Source organism: Chinchilla lanigera, unplaced genomic scaffold (genome assembly GCF_000276665.1).
Source record: "Chinchilla lanigera isolate Chin_1 unplaced genomic scaffold, ChiLan1.0 scaffold00021, whole genome shotgun sequence".
Classification (NCBI taxonomy): Eukaryota; Metazoa; Chordata; class Mammalia; order Rodentia; family Chinchillidae; genus Chinchilla; species Chinchilla lanigera.
In genome coordinates, this window is record NW_004955422.1 from 25,793,550 (window position 1) to 25,812,726 (window position 19,177).

Consider the following 19,177-nt stretch of genomic DNA (forward strand, 5'->3'; position numbering starts at 1 on the left):
TTGACTCCTCCCTTTTGATTTGAAAGACAAAGTCAATCATGGACATATTCAAATTACATGGTAGAGGTAGGGAGAAGGAATTGGAGGGGCATTTAGGACAAAAGCATAGAAGGCTGGGCGTGGTGAGGCACGCCTGTAATCTCTGCACTCGGGATGCTGAGGCAGGAGGATCAGGTTGCGAGTTTGAGATCAGATCAAACACTCTCAACTTCCGCGAGGCTGCCGAGAATCTCGGTGCGCGTGCGCCGCCCCGCCCCCTGAGACGTCACCTCGCCGCCCCGCCCCCTTCTGGAACGCGGAGCCGCTGAGCGGGCCGGCGGCCATTTTGTGAAGCGGCGAAAGAGGTGGTCGCTTCGCTGGGCTCCAGGAAGCCGTTCGGGCTGGGGCTGTCGGCCGCGGGGCAGAGGCACTCGCGCGGGGGGTAACGCGGGTCTGGGTTCTGGTGACGCGCAAGCTCTCCCCGGTAAGACTCCCGCAGCCCCTGAACGGGCGGGGCTGTGCGGGGCTCGAGCCGCCCATAGGTGGCCCGGGGCGGGGCCTTTGGAGGCCTCAGAGCCCGCCGCAGGAGCGCCCCACACAAAGGGTCGGGGCAGAGCTGTGAGGGTCCTGGGGCGCCCCCTGGGCCTCTGCGGCCCGAGAGGGTGCCGGAGGATGAGCCTGCGTACCGAGGGGACGAGGCCTCGCGAGGACGCTCGAGTGGTCTGAGAGGGGCGGCCCCTGAATGGACAGGGACTGCCGTGGAAACACCCCGTCCCGGAGGGGGCCGGAGCCGACTAGAGCGGGACACTCCCTCCGCCCGAAGTGGAAAGGAGGCCCCTGCGGCCTTCTGGCGAGCGGGGGCCGCAGTGAGGACACACCGCGGGGACGCCCCAGCCGGCGCCCTCCCGGGAGCGCAGGAAGTCGGGCTCGCGGCGGCCGCCCTCGCGGCCTGGAGGTGGAGGGCTTGTGGGGACGCTTCCTGGGCCCTGCGCTGGGGAGGGGTTTTCCCCGGGATCAGGCAGCGGGAGAATCCGGTGCCTTTAGACTGCACCTTTGCTGCTCCCTTCAGAGAGGAGCCTCCGGGACGGGAGGCGGAGTCGTGTTGCAGCGTGGCGGAGTGCAGGTTTGGATGGGTAGCTGCGTTTCTCAGGCTTGGTGGCGCCGGTTGGCGGCCACGTGAAATGGATGGGAGGACCTTTGAGGATCTACAGGTTAGCGATGGGGACGAACTTGAGTGCAGCGGACCCAGCTGGTGCGCTGTATGGACTGTGTGTGCCTCCAGTGAGTGCCTTCCGGTGGAAAAGCCGAGGGCTCCGGCCCGGGCTACTCGGACTTTAGTGCTAAGCATTCATTCAGCTAGGTAGTGTATATGGAGAATTTTAGGCTGTTGTAGAGGTTTCTGGGCCCTAAAACCCTCGTTGGTTTCTGGATTCCCAGAGATGACCTACAGTAATTGGGGGCAGTTGGTAGGAACTATTTTGTATTATTTAAAATTAGGGTGATGCCAGTTAATCTGGTGATGCCAGTTAATCTGTTCAGAAAAAGGCGACAGAAGATTGTTGAAGGGAAAGGGTTTCGGTTAGAGTATTTCTGTGAGAGATGATTGCTTGCATAGTTTTGTTTTGCTTTTTTTCTTTTTTGTTTTGTCTTTTGAGACAGGGTCTCACTATGTAGTTCAGACTGGTCTTGAGCTCACTTTGTAGACCAGGTTGGTCTCAATTTGCAACATGATCCTCCCGCCTCAGCCTCCCGAGTGCTGGGATTACAGGCGTGCGCCACCACGCCCTGTTTGAATAGTTTGAAATGGTGTAAATTTTGCAAAATGTAGTTTTAGCAGCAAGAATTGTCTGGGACCTTGTTAACGTATTTGAAAGCATCTACAGTTGGAAAAACAAATCTCACAAGTCTAGACATCTAGAGAAATCTTATTTGTGTGGTTTGGAGTTACAGAAATTAATACAAGACTGGTTGTACATGTTTTTGAAATTTTGTTTTGATGAAATGGATGATTTTGTTTTTTACTTAGTGGAAAGTAATTCGTATCAGGCATTTTTCGAAGAATATGGTGGTTCATGTAAACGCACTACAATTTTTGAAGGATGTGAAATGTTCGTTTAAGATGTGTTTAGTATGTATCATTGGACAGCCTTCTTTTAACCAAAACGGAGTGACTTTTGTTAACTTCCTTATGCTCGATTAAATGTTGATTATTTTGTATATGGGGTGTAATACATAGTTTCAGATTTTCTTATGTTCAGGTATTTTAGGTGAAAATGTGCAACTTTAGAGACCATCATGATAGTTACTTTCATGTGCTGTTTACTACTACTACACGTCAGGCTTCCTTAACCGCCCCCCGCCCCTCGGTACCGGGAATCGAACTCACGACCTAGCGCTTGCCAGGCAGGCGCCGCTAAGCTAAATCCCCAGCCCTGTGAAATATCCGATTTCTTAGAATTTGGGGTTGTTGGTACAGTTTTTAGGTGTAAAAATTGATTTTGTGGGCCATTGTGTACCAGATACTAGAATCCAGTGACAGTATTGATACTGCTTTTATTCCATTTACAAAGAGCCACACATCACTGTTTGGATGAGTGTTTTCTTTTGTAGGTGTTACTAGGAAGAATTGTCAGTAATTTGTTGCACAAAAGATGTTTTTAGATATCCTTCTCTAAAATCAGAGACTGTTGTCCAGTTTTGTGTCTTAATGTTTGGCCCACAGAGCTTAATAAATGCTCATGGAAATGAATATTGTTAAATGTTTTAGGTTAACTAATTAGAAAAATTATTTCATCTAAATTGCAGTTGTGTCCGATTTAACTGTCATCTATACTCCTTGGTTTGCAGAGGTTTAAATTTAAAGTCAGCTTGTCTTAAAACCATAGTGAGGGTGAATGTGGTTGGTTAAGTTAGAACTAATTTTTCTTTGAAGTATAAATGAAGTAAGATAATGATCATTTGTGTTACTGTTTGGGGAGATCAAAAATAATTGGAAGTCTTTGGCAGAAGAATGTCTTAGAAATGTCTTTTGACTTGCTGCTCTGAGTAAATATTGAATGGGAGGTTAATGAGAAAACTGAGCAATGTATTATATAAGGGATGCATCTGTAAGTGTCAGAAGAGTTTTTTCATTTAGAATGATCCTAGAATCTGAAATGTGTTCCATTTGGTGGTGGGAGACAAAATCAAATGGATGAAGCTATGATTGTTTCATACTGCCTACCGTAATGTGATTATACTCTGTTGTGGCATTGTGCCCATTGTAACTGATTCTGTGTTGCTCATCACGGAGGTGAACATTTGAGGGCCTTGCTGGTTTTTTGTTTCCTTTGGGTCTGAAGTGTCTAGTTCAGCTTTTCCGATTCTTGTTGAATAAAGACTGACTGGTGACTGAACAGAGTAATTCATTTTGGATGTTTATTACCACATGAAGAGTGGAAATGGTCAGGTTCTAGTTTGTGCCTTGACTTTTTTTTTTTTTTTTGGTGCTGGAATCGAACTCAGGACCTCAGGCTTGCCAGGCAGGTGCTGTGCCAGTGAGCTAAATCCCCTGTCCCGTGTTTTGACTTCTTGATGAAGAGGTTTGTTGTCAGACTTTTTACCCTAAAATCCCGAATGATAGGAATGGCTACTAAAGAAGAATGTCTAATCTGTCATAATATGCTAAGTTTTTAGCACGTATTTGTAATTTATGCACATATCTGATATTTGTCATTCTGAAACAAAGTCTGTATGAGGATATGAAGTGGAAAATATACTAAAGTAAGCTGATTCTTGTTTTAGGTCTTCTGAAGTATATCAGTAGATTAATAGCAAAACGAGCCCATTTTCTTCTTGCCTCCCAATGTACTTTTAGTTATTTTGTTGGGTAGAATTCAGTTTTGTTCTAAAGTTCACCAGACCTCAAAGGTGAGTGCAGTGGATTAATTTGGGAGCCTGCATGTGGTTGTTGACATCTATTTTAGCTTGTAGGAATGAGCAGGTTCCTAGAAAATATTGTTACATTTATTACATTATTGTTTACAAAATGAGGTGTTGAAACAGAAAGTAAGTATTTTCAGTTTTGTTTCCATTTACCCTTTTTGTCCTTCTGAAGGAAGAGATCTTAACACCAGTGGTTGTGAATTTCTGGCTTCTGGCTTCCACTTTTCTGCGTACTTGGTTTGGGTGATACTGGGCTTCCCTTTTGTAGAAATAAAAGCAGCACAAATTTATGTGTGGATTGACTTTTGTGCTGTTAGTTGAATACAAAACTAGACATTTGCCAGATGCAGCTGGGTTTTCAACCTTTTGTGGATAAGAATTTTCCTATTAGTTGTTGAAGTCGTTTCTGGCAACCTTGTAGAGATTTTTGAGTATATCTAATGAGTGCCCTTTGGGCTTACCTGGCCAATCCTGGTGTTCTTTTTCAGCTGCCTCCTTGGGTCTGGAAGAAAAGAAACTGAGAAAACTGTTTCCTTCTTTCCTGGCATATATGCCAAGTCCTTATTCCAGACCTTTTTAAATGAGAATTTCAGCTTCTGATGGGATTACATGTTTATCACAAGTACTTACCTTGAAAATTACCCTGGTTCTGTAGCTTCTAGATTTAGAAGATTTATAATCCTATAAATTTAGAAATAAATATTGCAGCAGGCATGGTGATGCACACCTGTAATCCCAGCATTTGGAACAGCTGAAGTAGGATTGCTGTGAGTTTGAGGTCATCCTAAACTACATAGTGAGATCCTGTCTCAAAATGAAAATATTTTAGTAGTTCATGCCCTTCTTCTCTGTTGTATTTGAAGGTTTTTTTTCTGTTTCATATTTCCTTTTGTGACCAGTTACATAAACTGCTGGATGTGACTTTTTATATGAATTTTTAGATCCTTCAGACTTAATTATGATAGATTTCTACATGTCAAAAATGAATACAATGCTTGGTTTTGGAAAGCGTGTTTGTAGCATTTGCGTAGCTTTCTTCCCCTGGTGCTTGGGGACGAGCTTGAAGCTGCCGGTGGTGTCCCTGGTCTTAGTATATGTGCTGCAGAAGTGAGCACTGCGTAGTGTTCTGTGGCAAAAGTTTCACTGTTGAGTAGTTGGCTAAAAGGTGTTTGGCTTCTTTAGACAAGTTTGGAATGTCACTTAAGAGTTTTGAAATTAGTTTTACTTTTTGGTGAATGTAAGCTCACTAGTTGCTCTCTTGATTTTGAAAAGTACTAATTAAAAATGAACATTCAGGTGAGTTGTCTGTTGCTAATATGAAACAGTGGGAATTATTTTCTCTATCTGAATGTAAAAAAGAAAAAAACCTTTTGAATGTAATTGTGTTATCATTTGGTCATATATATTGTTTGTGAATTGTTCCTAACTTCCAGTGAGAGTTGAGGGACCTGTTTTTGTTTTGGAAAATATTTTTAAGATGCCAGACAATATTTAAATGAATTTTTTTTAACTGTTGTGGTGGTAGAACTTTTCCTTAATATGTTGAACACCTGTGAAATTAGTTCTTATAGCCAGAATTTTTACTTCACTTACGTTTTGTGATGTTTGATGGTATTTTGGTGCAAAGGAAAATACATGGAAAAAGAAACTGCTGTCATTTCTATGAGAACCGTCGAAGATTTGATGTGTTCTGGAGGTGTTTTGGTGTGAACTTGTTCCTTTACGCTAAAAGTTTGGTGGGAACCTATGGAGATAGGTACAGAACTTTTCTGGATTAGTTTAATCAAGTGATAAAAGCAGTTACCAACTGTGAATCTAAAATTTATGACTTTTTGAATTTTCAGTTGATTCATTCTTGGGCTAATTTGTGACTCACTCTTGATGTATTTAAATATTATAAATATTTTGAGAGACTAACGTGTGAAAGCAATACTAGGTTAAAAGCATGTGTAGGATTTTGGTATATATGCTTTTTTTTTTTTAATGCATTCTAATGAAATATTCTGGTGGTTTCAGACTTGCCTTCATAATGTACAGTTCAGTGTGGCCTGTGCGTGTTGTTTTGTGTTTCCTGCATTGATTTTTGCCTCCGTTTATTCTCTATTGCAGTCTAAAAGTTGGTTTTAATTGGTTGCCCACAGGATTGACTTGGCCTCTACTTCTTGTTAAGAAAATACATCTCTTGTTTTATCAGGTAAGAGATTTTGAATAGAGGGTCTAATACAGAATAAAATGAGATGGCTTTTTAAGAAACATGAAAGTATGTGTAGTAATTACATTGTGTGTGTCTACAAGACTGTCTGGGTGGGGCGGGTGAATGGACACCTTGAATAGTTGCTTCCTTTGAAGGATTAGTTTTACATGGCTGCATTTCTCCTGCTACATTCCTTATTTTTAGGTAGTAAGAAGGCAGCTGTTCTTTTTCCTCAGTAGCATTATAGATGAATTACAAATACAGGTGTTTCAGCTGGGCGTGGTGGCACACACCTGTAACCCCAGCACTCACTCGGGAGGCTGAGGCAGGAAGATCATTGCGAGTTTGAGACCAGCCTGGGCTACAAAGTGAGCTCAAGGCCAGCCTGAACTGCATAGTGCGACCCTGTTGCAAAAAAAACAAATACAGGTGTTTGTTATCTGTATGGTTATTTATTTATTTATCTATTGTTGGTACTGGGAATTGGACTCAGGACCTTACTCTTGCCAGGCAGTGTATGGTTATGTATATTCCCTGAAAGTACAGTTATAAATCCTGGATCATATGTTTTAGAGTACAAATTTTAGACTAGATGGAACTTGAACAATTGAATATAACCTTCTTGTTTAAATAATTAAACTAGACTTGTGCTGGGGATATAGCTCAGTGGCACAAATGGCTGCCTGGCAAGCGCAAGATCCTACGTTTGATTCCCAGTGCCCCCTCAAGAAAAATTAAGCTAGATTCAAGATAGGTTGAAATGACCTGTTTCTCAAACAGGTACCTAGTTGCAAAATAACAGATGTCTCATTTTTGAGACTTAAAAAGCTTTTTTCTCTTCAGAAGGCTTGATGCATAAATCTTGTGGTCTGCTCTGATTTAATTTTCAGTCCTTTTCTAATTGGTAAGCTGAGGCAGATTTTCAGTGGCAAGGTTTCATGTATATCTTGTACAGACTTTCATTAAATCTCTTAGCAGAAAAATGGTTTAAAGATTTAACTGTATGTCATTTAGCCTTGTGTTTTAATTTCTGTGTTCTTGGGACCATATCCAATTCCCATTTTATTGTGTAAGTGCAAGCTAACATATCCCTCTCAGGTAGTTTTGGGTAGTTTGGTTGTTTCTTCCACTTAAAGTGATTAAATATATTTTGAAGTTGAACAGGAATGCAATCTCAGTTTTTCACATAGAAACATATTGTAGATGTAAGGAATGCAAATTTAGTGTAATTACTTTAGTAAAAAAGTAATTACTGTTGTTGTGTTTTAGGGTTAATTTTTCTTGCTGATTCTTGTAATCCACAAATGAAAAACTTTACTTTCCCCAAATTTCAAGTGTTGCATAATGGTCTCACAAAGAATATCTTATGTTGTCAAGCTTTTCTTTCTGGATTAAATTTGAGAGTAGTTTTACATTGTGGATCAGCATGTTAAAAAAACCATAAAAATCAAAAAGTATATTTCTCTCTCCATTGTTTTTTGTGTTTTTTTTTGAGACAAAGTTTCACTGTTTCTCAGGCTGGCCTTGAACTCATGATCCTCATTCTTAAGCCTCCCAAGTAGCTGGGATTACAGGTACATGCCACTGTGCCCAGCTTGTTTCTGTCTTTTAATTCATTTTTTTTTTTAACTACAATCATAATATTGATACAGTTAAAGATTTTATTTAAATTAGTATTCTTATAACACTTGAAGAGCTCCTTTTATGGAATTACATAATTCTCAGAGTGTATGGCAAGGAACCTTGCGTCTTGTAATGTTCTCATTTCAGAATTCATAAAACAGGCCTCAAATAATTAATAACTTCCCTGGTGTCTCAGAGCTAGTTTAATAGGTATATTTAAAAGTTGGTTTGCCCACACTGATTTCAAGTTGATATTTTTTTCCAGTCACTTGAATTTGATTTGTGTCAGTTCACAAGGGATTTACCCCTGTATTTGCTCTCAGAAACTGTTAGAATTTAAATACTGAAATTTGACTTAAATTTGGGAGAAAGTTTTCTTTTGTCTAAAAGTAGATCTTATTGGGCTGGGGATAATAAACAATCAAATAAATAAATAAATAAATAAAGGAAAGTATAATTTAAAAACTAAACATTGATTCACTGAATAAATACTGAGGAGATAGCTCAGTGGCACAGTGTCTGCCTGGCAAGCGCAAGGTCCTGAGTTCGATTCCTGGTACCCTCCCAAATAAATAAATTCAGTAAATACCTAACAAAAGTGAGGAAGAAAGAATATGAACCACCAATGTCAAAATGAGAAAAGTTGAGAAAAAACAAAGAAAGTAGATCTTACTAAGGTGATCAGTGAGCAACCAATGATCCTACAGGATTTTGGTTGAGTTAGAGAATAACAGTCAGTCTGTAAAGTTCACTCCCCAGTTTTTTGAAAACCAAACCAAAGAGCAACTCATTGTCATCCCACCCATGGGGAAAAATAAGAAGAAAAAAATTTTTTTTAGTAGAGAGTTTGGGAATGAGTCATTGCCTCAGTTTTAATTAAAACAGCCACAGTGAATGTACTGTAATCAAGTTCTGCTTTTTAAATGAATGAGTAAGCTGGGCCTGGTGTTGCACATTTGTAATGTCAGCTACTTGGGAGGTTGAGGCAGGATAGAGAGTTCAAGGCCAGCCTGGGCAACATAGTGAGGCCCTGTCTCAAAAAAAACCCCGAACTGATGAATATAGATAATTGAGATTTTAATTGTCCCATTTAATATTTTTTAGGATTCTTAGTATATATTAATCTTACTTATAATATGTGCAGTTTTTCTTAAAGCTGTAAAGCAGAGTGAAAAGTTTTCAGATGAAAACGGTATCAAATACCATACACATTTGAGGCTTGAATCTGTTTTAGTGTTAATTATTTGTAATTCATGGGCATTCAGTTTTCTGTTTCTTCTGGATTTTGAGAGTGGGCCCTATAAATAACACTAATAATTCTATTAAATTACCAAGTTTATAGGGAAGATGCTAAACCAGTTTTAAATATTAACTTTGGTGTATCCTTAGCATGATTTTTTTGGAGTAAGCTTTCTTTTTTTTTTTTGTCTTTTTGAGACAAGGTCTCGCTGTGCAGTTCAGGCTGGCCTTGAACTCACTTTGTAGCCCAGGTTGGTCTCGAACTCGGAACGATCCTCCTGCCTCAGCCTCCTGAGTGCTGGGATTACAGGTGTGCTCCACCACGCCCGGCAACATGATTTTTTTTGAGACAGGGCTTCACTCTGTTGCCCAGACTGGCCATAGATTGTTAAACTTTGTTTCTTGATTTGACTTACACATTTCTTTTAAATCTTACTGAATGATTAGTGGTCTGAGTATTGTATATGGTGATTTTACTGTTCTACAGTTGTTATTTTCTGAAACTTTGAGTTTTGGGACTAAACTTGTAATTGTTTCCAGAAGTAGTGTTTTGGAAGTTGAAATTCTCTAGCTTTTAGATTGTAGTTGGCACTGAACGTTGACTTTTTAGCATATCTAAATTAACAAAAGACATTGCTTATGATAGTTTGAGGGACTGCTTGAGAGTCTAATATGGTTAATGGTCATTCTTGCATCTAAAAATTTGGTGTGATAAACAGGAGTCTGACCTGGCCGTTGCCTTTTCTCATCTGCAGGTGTGTGTGGTTTCAGCGCAGCATGGCTGTGGTCATCCGTTTGCAAGGTCTCCCAATTGTGGCGGGGACTATGGACATTCGCCACTTCTTCTCTGGATTGACCATCCCTGATGGGGGCGTGCATATTGTAGGGGGTGAACTGGGTGAGGCTTTCATCGTTTTTGCCACTGATGAAGATGCAAGGCTTGGTATGATGCGCACAGGTGGTACAATTAAAGGGTCAAAAGTAACACTGTTGTTGAGTAGTAAAACAGAAATGCAGAATATGATTGAACTGAGCCGTAGGCGTTTTGAAACTGCCAACTTAGATATACCACCAGCAAATGCTAATAGATCAGGACCACCACCTAGCTCAGGAATGAGTGGCAGGGTAAACTTGCCTACAACTGTACCTAACTTTAATAATCCTTCGCCAAGTGTAGTTACTACTACCACTTCTGTTCATGAAAGCAGCAAAAACATACAGACGTTTTCTACAGCCAGCATAGGAACTGCTCCTCCAAGTATGGGAACTTCTTTTGGGAGCCCAACGTTCAGCTCAACCATTCCGAGTACAGCCTCTCCAATGAATACAGTCCCTCCACCACCAATTCCTCCAATTCCAGCAATGCCATCTCTGCCACCGATGCCATCCATTCCCCCAATACCAGTTCCTCCTCCAGTACCTACATTGCCTCCAGTGCCTCCTGTCCCCCCGATTCCCCCAGTTCCTTCTGTGCCGCCCATGACCCCACTGCCACCCATGTCAGGCATGCCACCCTTGAATCCGCCACCTGTGGCACCTCTACCTGCTGGAATGAATGGCTCTGGAGCACCTATAAATCTGAACAATAATCTGAACCCTATGTTTCTGGGTCCATTGAATCCTGTTAATCCTGTCCAGATGAACTCTCAAAGCAGTGTGAAACCACTTCCCATCAATCCTGATGATCTGTATGTCAGTGTGCATGGAATGCCCTTTTCTGCAGTGGAAAATGATGTCAGAGATTTTTTCCATGGGCTCCGTGTTGATGCGGTGCATTTGTTAAAAGATCATGTAGGTCGAAATAATGGGAATGGATTGGTTAAGTTTCTCTCCCCACAAGATACATTTGAAGCTTTGAAACGAAACAGAATGCTGATGATTCAACGTTATGTGGAAGTTAGCCCTGCCACAGAGAGACAGTGGGTAGCTGCTGGAGGTCATATCACTTTTAAGCAGAGTATTGGACCTTCTGGACAAACCCACCCCCCTCCTCAGACACTTCCCAGGTCAAAATCGCCTAGTGGGCAGAAAAGGTCAAGGTCAAGATCACCACATGAGGCTGGCTTTTGTGTTTACTTAAAAGGGCTACCATTTGAAGCAGAAAACAAACATGTTATTGATTTTTTTAAAAAGTTGGATATTGTGGAAGATAGTATTTATATAGCTTATGGACCCAATGGGAAAGCAACTGGTGAAGGCTTCGTAGAGTTCAGGAATGAGGCTGACTATAAGGCTGCTTTGTGTCGCCATAAACAATACATGGGCAATCGCTTTATTCAAGTTCATCCAATTACTAAGAAAGGTATGCTAGAAAAGATAGATACAATTCGGAAAAGACTCCAGAACTTCAGCTATGACCAGAGGGAAATGATGTTAAATCCAGAGGGAGATGTCAACTCTGCCAAAGTCTGTGCCCATATAACAAATATTCCATTCAGCATTACCAAGATGGATGTTCTTCAGTTTCTTGAAGGAATCCCAGTGGATGAAAATGCTGTACATGTTCTTGTTGATAACAATGGGCAAGGTCTAGGACAGGCATTGGTTCAGTTTAAAAATGAAGATGATGCACGTAAGTCTGAACACTTACACCGTAAAAAACTTAATGGGAGAGAAGCTTTTGTTCATGTAGTTACCCTAGAAGATATGAGAGAAATTGAAAAAAATCCCCCTGCACAAGGAAAAAAGGGGTTAAAGATGCCTGTGCCAGGTAATCCTGCAGTACCAGGAATGACCAATGCAGGAATTCCTGGTGCTGGAATGCCCAATGCTGCAATGCCCAGTTCAGGAATGCCCACTGCGGGAATGCCTGGTGCGGGAATGCCTGGTGCGGGAATGCCCGGTGCGGGAATGCCTGGTGCGGGAATACCTGGTACTGGAATGCCTGGTGCGGGAATACCTGGTGCGGGAATACCTGGTGCTGCACTTCCTGGTGCAGGAATACCTGGTGCTGGAATACCTGGTGCGGGGATGCCCACTGCAGGAATACCCACTGCAGGAATGCCAGGTGCAGGAGGTGAAGAGCATGCCTTCCTGACAGTAGGATCAAAGGAGGCTAACAATGGTCCTCCATTTAACTTTCCTGGTAATTTTGGTGGGTCAAATGCTTTTGGGCCACCTCTTCCTCCTCCAGGATTAGGAGCGGCCTTTGGTGATGCTAGGCCTGGTATGCCTTCAGTTAGTAACAGTGGTTTGCCTGCTCTAGGATTGGAAGTTCCAGGTTTTGGAGGTGGACCAAATAACTTAAGTGGGCCATCAGGATTTGCAGGGGGCCCTCAGAATTTTGGAAATGGCCCTGGTACCTTAGGTGGCCCTCCTGGCTTTGGAAGTGGCCCTCCTGGTCTTGGAGGTGCCCCAGGGCATTTGAGTGGGCCACCAGCCTTTGGCCCTGGCCCTGGCCCTGGCCCAATCCATATTGGGGGTCCCCCTGGCTTTGGGTCTAGTTCTGGGAAACCAGGACCTACTGTAATTAAAGTTCAGAACATGCCCTTCACTGTGTCTATTGATGAGATTTTAGATTTCTTTTATGGCTATCAAGTTATCCCAGGCTCAGTGTGTTTAAAGTACAATGAAAAAGGTATGCCCACGGGTGAAGCCATGGTGGCCTTTGAATCCCGGGATGAAGCCACAGCTGCTGTCATTGACTTAAATGACAGGCCAATAGGTTCAAGAAAAGTAAAACTTGTATTAGGATAGCCATTAATTCTTTATAGGGTAGATCTTCATATTGCTGTGATTAATGCATCCAGATTTGTTTTTCCTAGTATTTTCAAGTTAGAACCTGTGGATTGTTTCAATTGCATATTGATTGGTTTTCATAACATAGAGCATTGGTGACTGTTTACAACTTACTATCAGGATAAACATTGCTGTATGTTACAGTAAAGCTATCTGGAAAGAACACAAACATGATTTTGGCATACCATTAGAGAAACCATTTGTAAAACCCAATGACCATATAAAGCTTATCAAGGAGTCTAGATTGTTTTGTTTTATACTGTATGGGATGAAGAAAATAGAAATGTCAGTAGAGCTCATTGAGGTTGCTCTTGCCAGCTGCTGAAAAATAGAGGTTGGCTACTCGGGGAATTTGGTTTAAAGCTGAACATACTCGCTTTGTTCTAGGGTCAAAGCTTTGTCTAAAGTCTTCATTTTCTTTTAAAATTTAATAAAATCTCTGTATACAGATTCATTGTATGTACCTTTATTGCTTCTTGAAGGTTCTTGCTGTATAGACAGTCCTGCTTTCGGACATTGCTGCTTTGTTTGCTAATCGATTCATTTGTAAATGAGCAGAACTGTTTTGTTGTTGTTGTTGTTTTCCTCTAAACCTAAAACTTCACACTTGGTTTGTGCTATGGCCCTGAACTTTGATTTTTAATGTCATACTTAAAACTTTGTAGAATAAGAGTTTTGCCATACAAATAAACTACAGAGTCCTCTACCTACCAGAGCCTTTTTGGTTTGACTGCCAAGTTTTAGTTTAATAAGTTTAAAAATTGTTCATGTTGTTTGGATGGCATCAAAGACCAGATACCACTCTTAGTAATCAGTGTTTAAGATGGCTTGATTTGAAGTCCTGTCAGTGATGGACTGATTGTTCTAGCAATTTCCTTCTGTACCAACATAACGTGAAATTTTGGCCTTTTAAGTAAACAAAGAGATGTTCATGCATAAGAAAGTATTATATCTAGGCTTTTAAAACTGAAGTTGAAATTGTTAGCTTTGTTAGCAGTGGTAGTGTAGAATAAAAGATTCAGAGATGGTCCATAACTTGGTATGTCTTTAATCCTGTTAATTTGGAGGCTTTTTTGTGTAGTTTGGTCTAATCTTGGAGTCTGTTTACAAAAATTCTTTATGCAGAGTAAAAGTGCAGGTGCCAGAGATGAGAGAATTGAGACTCCTTGCCCTTTTATGTCCTTTTCTTTGACATTCAGGACACTAAAATAGGGGGAGACCACACAGGTTCTGGTTAATAAATGTCCTTGTCATAAAAAGTGGCCTTGTGGTGTCCTGCTCACTGCTCCACAAGGCTCTACTTAAGGGTTTTTTTTTTTTTTGTTTTGTTTTTTTAAGTTGAAATGCTCAAAAGATGTGTCACATTATGCTATAAACATGCTGACTGGGAGATTGGTGAGTTATCATGGAAAATAAATTTTATCTTTTACATGGCCTGCTTGTTTGGTTTGAAACATCCCTAACATTTCCTACAAATCAACGTACTTAGAAAGGTATCAGGCTTTTAACAGAAATATATCCTGTTAGAAAAATACGTAGTGCCTTTTTGGTGTTGTAAGTCAGTGGAACGTAGAAACAGCGTCGTTGTGTAATTTAGAGTTGAGAGTGGCAACAGGTTTTTGTTTTTGTTTTTCTTCTGAAAAGATTGTGTTTAATCTCAGAGTGTTGACAGTATAGGGTTTTTATTTAGGGAAAGGATGTTTAGACTGTCAAAGAAAAGGTGGCTTTGTTTTGAGTCTTGGTAATTTATAAATACAAATTTGCTTTAACAGACCAGTAGATACTACTGCCTCAAATTAAAAAGTAATGTGGTATTTGTATATACTTTTCTATTAAGTAATCATTTCTCATTTCAAAGACAGAATACAAACAACTTTAGAGCTGCGTGGGAGTCTTTATTTCAACCACAAATTATTTCACCCATTGGAAAGCTGTTTTCATTTTAGGAAATTGGGTTGTTTGAAGATGAAATTTTTTTTTTTAAAGACAGGGTCTTACTATGTAATTCAGGCTGGCCTTGAACTCACAGCAATCCTCCTGCCTCAGCTTCCCAAGTGCTGGGATTACAGGCATGTGCCACCACACCCGGCTTTGAAGATGAAATTTAAAAAAGTTTTTTTTACGATTTGTTTTGGTTATATGCTCATAATTCATATTAATATTTCATACACTTGATTGCAACTACTTTGTTATTTCTACATCTTAGATGAATGCTGAAAAGGAAACTTTGATTTCATTGTTCATTAAATAAATTAAGAAAATAGTGATTTATGTTGAAATTGGAGAGAACTTTGTTTTATATTTCGTTGAAGCACAGCAGTGCTTGTTGTGAAATGTAATTAAATGCTTTGCCCTCTTGGAATTTGATTTGTGTATATCTGAGATTTATTAACATAGTGCTAACTGCTAAGTATACTGTTTATCTTGTTCTGGCTTTGAAGTTTCAATTTTAAAAAATTCTTGAAAATGTGTGTGAAACTATTCATACCTCTCTCTACTACATATTTTATCAACTAGATCTGGGCTAGAATTGAACTTGCATTTTATTTGCTTTGTACAGTATGAAGGATCTGTAAAGCTTTGCTCAAAATTGTGTGCACTTGTAAACACTCATAGTATTCTCAATTTTATGTGTAAATTTTATTGTCTGCATTTGGTGACTTGACATTAATGAAAGAATTTTCATTAGGTTTAATTTTTTTCTCTCCTGAGTTTTTACTGTTTTTTGTTTTTTGTTTTTGTTTGGTTTAAAGGATTAGAAAAATCTGCAAATGTACTTTATAAATAAGCAAATTTGTAAACTTCTGAACTTTAGTGAAAGATTTAGTTCACAAGCATAATTTGGAGGAATGTTCTGTTTACACTAGTTTGTATGTACAATTACTAGTGTTTTTTTTAAAATGCAGCACAGTGTTAAGTGAAATGTAGTTTTTAACTTTGTTTTCCAAGTTGTCAAAGCATCAACAATGAAAAATTCCATTAGGAAACTTTTTATTGAAAATTTCAGGTAAAAATATTCCATGTAGTTAAGGTCAGTCTTAACCCACTAGATGAAAATCTAGGATTGTATATGCAGGAAACTTGAACATATAAAGGAACATGTACATTTTTAGGTGGAAATAGTCACCTTGGATAAAAATAAGGAAGCTTAAAAAGTTTTACTCAAACTTCAGCTTTATTTTACAGGATTCTGTAATTGTGTACAGGTGTGGGTGAAGTGTGGAAAAAAAATCTTTACAATTTTAAGAACACGAAAAATGAATAAAGAAAACGTTAAATTGCTGCTAATGAAATCCTTCAGAAAGAATTTTTGGCAGTGGTCATTTTAAAAATTATTGCCCACCCTCACAAAATTGCCACATTTAAATTGTTTTACTGGCAGTTCTGTAGTAGTCCATACTTTACAAACCAGACATAGTAAAATGGCTCATTGACAGAATAGCCACAACATTGCCAGCAGATACTGCTTTGGCATCATTCAGCAGTTTTTGTTTTTGAAAATAAAGTCTTGAATACTGTCAATAAACTTGTCATAAAATAAAAACAGGCTTATGCTTTTAATGCTTTAATTGCACAAAAGTACTGAGCTGTATATATTATCAGAATTTTTTTTCCTTCATTTTAACTCCTGAAAATATTTTGTGCCTTTGGAAAAGTGGATTTGGTGATCTTGGAGGTGATAATTGTTGCTTATCCTTGTCTGCTATCTGCTAATGCTGAAATGGAAAGAAGAGGATATCTGGAACGGCAGGGAGGAACTTGATTCTAGGTCAAATCTGTGACATCCACCTTTTCAGAGTTTGTGTGTGTTGCTAGTGAAATACTTACCTGGACTTGAACAGGAGTCCGTATGCTCCTTTTCACGGGACTATTACAGGGGAAAGGAGTCTGAATTAGCATTTTAAGAAATTGATTACAGTAAGATATGAGAAAATCTGTGGATTCTTAATTGCACACCTTTGAAGCTTTGTGAGTATGTGTGTGTATGTTGCTTTTGTTTTTGCTTTTGCCTTACTGTGTAGAGTATTTGAGGTGGAGAAGATAGGAATCAAAAATACTGCTGCTTCTGACATTGATGCTCCTGTGTTTGTCTCTTTCACATTTGTTTAGCTTCTGAAAAAATTAGCAAATGAAGTTTTTATAAGCACAGTTCTTTAAAAAACAACAACTCTCCATCTGGATTAGAGTTATAGGAACTGGTGGGCTGCTGCTTGTAATCAGAGCTCTTAAAAAATGTCACTTTTCCTTTATTATTAGAGTTTAGCCTGTATCTGAACTGTAATATCTAGCTTATTTTAGATGTGTTTAGACTAGACATACATAATTTGAGGTTGTAGCGGAGTGGTTTACTTTAAAACTGTTCTGCTTTTTTTTTTGTTTTGTTTTGTTTTGTTTTGTTTTTTTCTCCGGTACCGGGAACCGAACTCACGACCTTGCACTTGCCAGGCAGGCGCTTTGCCGCTGAGCTAAATCCCCAACCCCTTGTTTTACTTTTTTGAGACAAGGTCTTGCTGTGTTGCCCAAACCTGTCCTTGAACTTGTGGGCTGGAGTGATCTTCCTGCCTTTAAAATTATCAAGATTGACTAAGCACTTGATTGAAATCAGCTCCCCACAGATAACGCAGAATAAAGCATCTGAAAGGAGTGGACTCTGATAATGTTTCTTTTTCTTGCTCAGAAGAAATTGCTTCTGTAATTCAGTGTTTGCTGCTTTTCAGTGTTTTGTAGCAAGAAATAGTTATCAATTATGCACATCCATTACTGTTCTCCCAAAAGTAGAGATTATTTTTGTCTGTCTGTTTTGAGTCTGAGTATTGCTATTTGCCCAGACTGACCTTAAGCTCACCAGTCCTCGTGCCTCAGCCAGCTGGGATTACAGGTGTGCACCACTGGCTTAAAAGTTAGAGCTTTTATAAGCTAAGATAGAATCTAAATTTACAACTTTATTTTTTTATTTTAAAAGTTGCTTGATTTCAGTGTCTTTTTTTTTTTTTTTTTTTAGTAAAAATTCTGATAGGTCATGGTGATTTGTAAAATGTTTTCAAACAGTGTACTTTGGTAGTAGCACAATTCTCTTGATGGTGTAGTGACTTTTCTGGGAAAACCTTTTCTGTTCAGCAGCAGAAGCAAGCTCATGTCCTATTGGTACTAGCTCAGGTAAATGTTAATTCTTCACATGGTGTACCTGGGTTTATTGTTGGTACTTTGAACTTTATGTCCTGGAGCCTCAGAAGCATCCTAAAATGTGACTCCTTTTCTGTGTCATCATAATTAGCAATGAGCAACCAAGGTAGCATGAGCATACTTTTCTACACATGCTTTGCCAGGGAACAGTCCAGAAGGAGGGGCAAAAAGCCACCTAATGTAGACATTCCAGCCCAAAGTACAAGAGGGCAGCATTCTAAAAGTCCTGGGGTAGTATTACCATGCTGGGTTAAGGTCTCACTAACCCTTAAATTCTGTTGAGCTCCAGGGACCTCCCTCCATCGAAGATTAGGACATAAAGATACAGAGAAGAGGTCAATGGCACAGTAGAGCATTGGGATTGGCAGCACAGCTGTCAGACTTCTAGACTCTGACCTTGGTGAAAGAGTTTCAAATCATTTTTTTCCTAATTAACTGATGGCTTACCATTCATTATACATTAAAAGAGAGAACAACCAGGGGAAATGGAACAATGACCAGCAAGAAAACATAAATATATGGGCAGAGGCAGAAGGTTGAATCAGGTTATGCCGGTAAGAGCCTTGCAGTGCTTCGGATGGACTGCCCTTTGGTGTTTCAGTCCCTCTCTATTCTGCTGCCAGTTTTCTCCTTTTGTTTGCTTATAGAGTTAACTTTCTGGTAACCAGGTGGCATGAGTCTCAGACTGAAACCCCCTCACTGTTACTGCTCTAGCTTTAACCTCTTAGTGGTAAGATCCTTTCTTTATAACTCTTGATTAGTGAATAAGGCTTGTCACATGTGTTTGTGCTTCATATCAAATGGTAAAGGCCACATTGTTCTACAACAAATCACCTCCTGGAGGAGTGGAAAAGAAGGGTAAAGAAACTCAGCTGCTAAAGCTGGGCACGGTGGTGCACGCCAATAATCCCTGCACTGGTAAGGCTGAGGCAGGAAGATCTTCAAAAGTCAGCCTGGGCTACATAGTTCAGGACGTGAACTACTTGTTGAGACCCTGCCTCAATAACAACGACAAAAAGAAACTCAGCTGCTTAACTGGCCCTGAATGATACTGACTGGTCATGCTGCTGAGTACCTCATATTTCTTTGGTTCTACTTGGAAGTGATTTATGCCACTCTCCACACCACACACTGGTTTCAGTGGGGGTGGGAGGGTCATACAGCCTGTATACATAACGCTGTTGTTGTGAGGCCTGTGGGACCAGCAGATGGCCCTACTGCTATAAATCTGGCAAAAATGCTAGGGTTAATGCCAGTACTGTTTCCTGAAAGAGTTGCAGCTTTGCTTCTGTGGCC

General features: G+C 40.0%; 1 protein-coding gene across 6 annotated transcripts in view; it reads left to right on the plus strand.

Annotated features, from left to right (window-relative positions):
• Window positions 1–291: 291 nt before the first annotated feature.
• Cpne1 (copine I) overlaps window positions 292–19,177 on the plus strand; it is a 43,840-nt gene continuing 24,954 nt past the window's right edge. Inside the window, exons 1-3 of one of the 6 annotated variants that reach the window (XM_013514125.1) lie at window positions 292–463; window positions 6,013–6,097; window positions 9,715–12,643. In XM_013514125.1, coding sequence (XP_013369579.1) covers window positions 9,737–12,643 — 2,907 coding nt within the window. In that variant the 5' untranslated portion in view covers window positions 292–463; window positions 6,013–6,097; window positions 9,715–9,736. Of the gene's footprint in view, window positions 464–6,012; window positions 6,098–9,714; window positions 13,408–19,177 lie in introns of those variants that run through there. The other 5 variants (XM_013514123.1, XM_005384782.2, XM_005384783.2 and 2 more) reach the window with 5 other exon arrangements.